The sequence below is a fragment of the Mirounga leonina genome, unplaced genomic scaffold, assembly GCF_011800145.1.
Source record: "Mirounga leonina isolate KUSES-001 unplaced genomic scaffold, KU_Mleo_1.0 Mir_173, whole genome shotgun sequence".
Lineage (NCBI taxonomy): Eukaryota > Metazoa > Chordata > Mammalia > Carnivora > Phocidae > Mirounga > Mirounga leonina.
The window spans coordinates 57,256,846-57,260,804 of NW_023270447.1; the positions used below are offsets into that span (position 1 = coordinate 57,256,846).

The window sequence follows — 3,959 nt, forward strand, 5'->3', positions numbered from 1 at the left end:
TAATAAGATGTAAATGCTAAAATCCGGTAGTTTGGCAGGGATGGAAAGAAATAACAATTTTAGAGGTAAATGATTATTATAATAGGAAGCTAATCATCACTGTTTCAGGAGAGAGGAGTATAAGCATGGAAATGTGGGGGCACCTGGGTGGCTCAGATGGTTAAGTATCTGCCTTCGGCTCAGGTCATGATCCCAGGGTTCTGGGATGGAGCTCCACATCAGGCTCTCTTCTCAGTGGGGAGCCTGCTTCTCCCTCCCTCTGTCTGCCCCTCTCTCTCTCTGTCAAATAAATAAAATCTTTAAAAAAAAATAAGCATGGAAATGTGGAAGTATATTCCAAAGGAGACAAACAGGAATTGAAAGTAGATGCTTCTAGGGAACAAATCAGGGATCCTGAGAGTGGGTAAGGCACTATCATAGGACTTTGCTATTTGATTACATTCTTGTTTCAATTTAATAAAAACAAAAATTAAGTGTCAAAAATGTGTCTCCAGATTAAAAATGACTTCTAGTTTTCTACAAGAATGAAGGGGGAAGTATTAACTGAAGGTGTCTGAAGGCTTGGGTGCCTGGGTGGTTCAGTCGGTTAAGCATCTGCCTTTGGCTCAGGTCATGATCCCTTCCCCCCCCTGCTCGTGATCACTTATGCTCTCTCTCTCAAATAAATAAAATCTTAAAAAAAAAAAAAGGTGTCTGAAGGCTCTATTCAGATTATTTTCTCCAAAAAGGGAGCAGGGAGAATAATTTTGAAATCTTACTTGTAGATAAGTGATTGGTGCTATTGATTTTCTTTTAAGATTTTATTTATTTATTTGAGAGAGAGAGAGAGAGAACACACACAAGTAGGGGGAGGGGCAGAGGGAGAGGGAGAAGCAGACTCTCGCTGAGCAGGGAGCCCAATGTGGGGCTCGATCCCAGGACCCCAAATCATGACCCGAGTGAGCCCAAGGCAGATGCTTAAACAACTGAGCCAGCCAGGGGCCCCTGATTGGTATTTTAAAGACAGAGGTGGATTCGGGCTTTTGTTTTTGTTTGTTCAACATCTACCAAAATGTCAAAATTCTTAGTGCACTCTACGACTAATAGCATATTCTGTAAGGGCATAAACAGTCTCAAATCTGATTCTGTATTGGCCTAGGAGCCTAGCATAGGGCCCAGCCACACAAAGCAAGTGCTTGATGCAGTTGAATAAAGGAAGATTAAAGAGGCATTAAAAAAAATAAAATTTCTCTGATTTTCCAGTTCAGCAGTGACCTTTCTAGTATTTCTGAACAGACATTTCCCACCTAGTCCTCAGAGTTCTAAGATCCTGGGGACAGAGATCCGCAGGGCAGTAGCAAGAATGGAAATCAGAGCTCACAAGGCACTTCCTGGCTTCAGTAGACTGAGAAGGGTTCTCCCCTTCCCTGGACCGTTCTTGGGTTTGGAGGATTTTATCAAGAGGTTCTCTGAGGCAGGAGGAGGGGCTGTAACACCATTTGGAACAGAAGAAAGTTTTACATTTTGATGTTTGTGGAGCTCTACTCCATAGAGAACAGGCAGGCTGGATATTTGCTGCCTGTTGGGCTCCAGAGAGGGGCAATTCTCATCCGACAGATGGGGAGATAGCCTCCACGTCTTTTGCCTCTTTTGCAGGTCATTGCAAGGACTGCAAGTGGGAATGGATAAGAAGGTGCCAAAGTACTGTCAACCCAGTCATTATTCAGGAAGTCAGGCACAACATTAGACACTAGGGAGTCCGTCAATCCACTTATTAAGTGAAGGGCTGCTATGCTTCAGGCAAATTAGCTCTGACTCACGTTCAAAGGGGTTAATAGCTGAAGGAGGGTGTCTATTCAGCGCATTTCACACCACACAGTCTGCACCCAGTGTCCTACCACCAAAGAGGGCCTTCCCTGCCTTCTCAGATTTCCTGCCCTTTCTCCCCTAGAAGCCGCTGCGTCTCCGCCCTCACCCTCCAACACCACTAGATAACTTTAAATTCTTGTAACTAAGAGAGGTGCACCAGGCATGTCCAACATCCAACATGCAAATCACATTCACCCTGGACTCAAGACACATCATCCTACTCCCCGACGCCCAATCCAGGCCCCACTAGACTGGCAGTGCTGGGGCAGGAGAGCTTGGAAAATCCTGATGCTTAGCATTTGGGTCAGCACTAGGGAGCAGGACAGGGTCAAAGGCCAACTCCCTCAAACCGCAACCCTGAGTCTCTCCTTGGTGCTGCCCTGTCCGTGGTGCTGGGGACAGTCTGTAACCGGCTCAGGTTCCCGCTGCCTCAGCTCAAACCTAGCAAGGTAGGTAGAACAGGAGGCATAGATGCTGAGGCTGAGTCCAGCACCAGAAGTTCAGCGGCAGAACATGTGGTTCATGGCCCCCCTTTCTTAAAGTAGGGAGCTTCAGCCTTTTAAATCGAGTCCCCAGCCTTGATCCAGTGCCTTTCCTTCAGAATACTCTGCATACCAATCACCTGGGAATTTTGTTAAAATGCAGAATCTGATGATTCAGTGGGTCTGAGGCGGAGCCTGAGATTCTGCACTTCTAACAAGCTCCCGGGTAATGCTGAAGGTCTGTGGACCACAGTTTGAGTGCAAGGCTCTAGAGCACTTATCTCATATCTCTGGGGACTGATTGGTAATGTCTCTTCCCCACAGATCCATAAGCCCCATAAGGCAGGGATCTTGCCCATTTGCTTAGTGATGTATTTCCAGTGCCTAAACAGTGCTTGGCACATTCAATAAGTACTTGTTAGAGGAGTGGCCAATGCTCCCTTATCCGTGGGAGCTGGGAATAATCTCACACAGCGGACAACCCCCCTAGCCAAATACAATCATGTGCACATCCCATCTCATCTCTACCAGTCTCTGGGATGCAGCAGGTGGTAGCATTTTACTAGGCCCACTATGTGCACAGCTATGGCTTAATCACATCCTAATCCTACTTCATGAAACTTTGCCTGATAAGTGACAAGGGGCTCACCCCATGGCAACCCAAGATCCCGCACGAAGCTCACCCCCTATATTCCCAGATCACCCCCCAAGTCACCAGCCAGCACACCGAGCCCAGAGGAAGATTTCTTCTTTCTTTTTAATCAAACCAGCTTTAATTTTTAAAAAAATAACCCAGTAAGTCCTACGTGTTCCAGATGGTGGGGCAGCCCACTAGCCCCCCTTTCAGTCAGGAGCCCCTGGTCCTGCTCGTCTCAGATCTTGAAGAACTGTCCGCCGGGACGGGAACAGCGCAGCCAGGTGTGTCTGTGTGGAAGGGGCGCTCCCTCCCAGTAAGACAGGTGCGGACAGACAGCTAAGTGGGGCTGGGGGCAAACTTGTGGGGAAATGGAGGGAAGACAGCAAAGGAGTCAGGAACCCGGGAGTCTGACCTCTAATGTGTTGTGAAAACACGAGGGAAGGCGGAAGAAGTTTGGAGCCAGTCGAGGAGGCGGCTTGAGAGCGAAGGTCTGGCTTCCGAAGGCTCGGGGCTCACCAAGAAGCTGGGGAGGGAAGCTCACTGGTGGCGATGCAGCTCCGGGACTCGGGACCCCATATGGCGCTGGCGGGAGCGCCCCGAGGGGGGCTCACAGGTGAGGGGGGGCAGGGGGCGGTCCTGTGGCGAGACGGCGGGAGCGTGCCCGCGACGGGGGCAGCCAGGTGTCACAGGTGCGCTCGCTCCCCGAGCCGAGCCGAGCCGGGCCGAGCGGGGCCGAGCCGAGCCGGGCCGAGCCGGGCCGAGCCGAGCCGGGCCGAGCCGAGCCGGGCCGAGCCGGGCCGAGCGGGGCCGAGACGGGGCGCGCGCGGCGGGCCGCTGCGGCGGCTCACAGGTAGCGCTCGAGCCCCGGCGCGTAGCCCGGCTGCCTCAGGTAGGCCTCCCCGGGGCCGAGCGGGCCGAGCGCGGCGGCGGGCCCGGCCAGCGCCAGCAGGGGCTCGGCGGGGAGCGGCCCGGGGCCGGGGTGCGGCGCGGGC

At 51.8% G+C, this 3,959-nt stretch overlaps 1 protein-coding gene across 1 annotated transcript in view; it reads right to left on the minus strand.

Annotated features, from left to right (window-relative positions):
* Positions 1-3,811: 3,811 nt before the first annotated feature.
* Positions 3,812-3,959, minus strand: part of FOXE3 (forkhead box E3) — a 1,331-nt gene continuing 1,183 nt past the window's right edge. Inside the window, exon 2 of the mRNA XM_035020166.1 lies at positions 3,812-3,959. This exon is cut by the window's right edge and continues 15 nt beyond it. Coding sequence (XP_034876057.1) covers positions 3,812-3,959 — 148 coding nt within the window.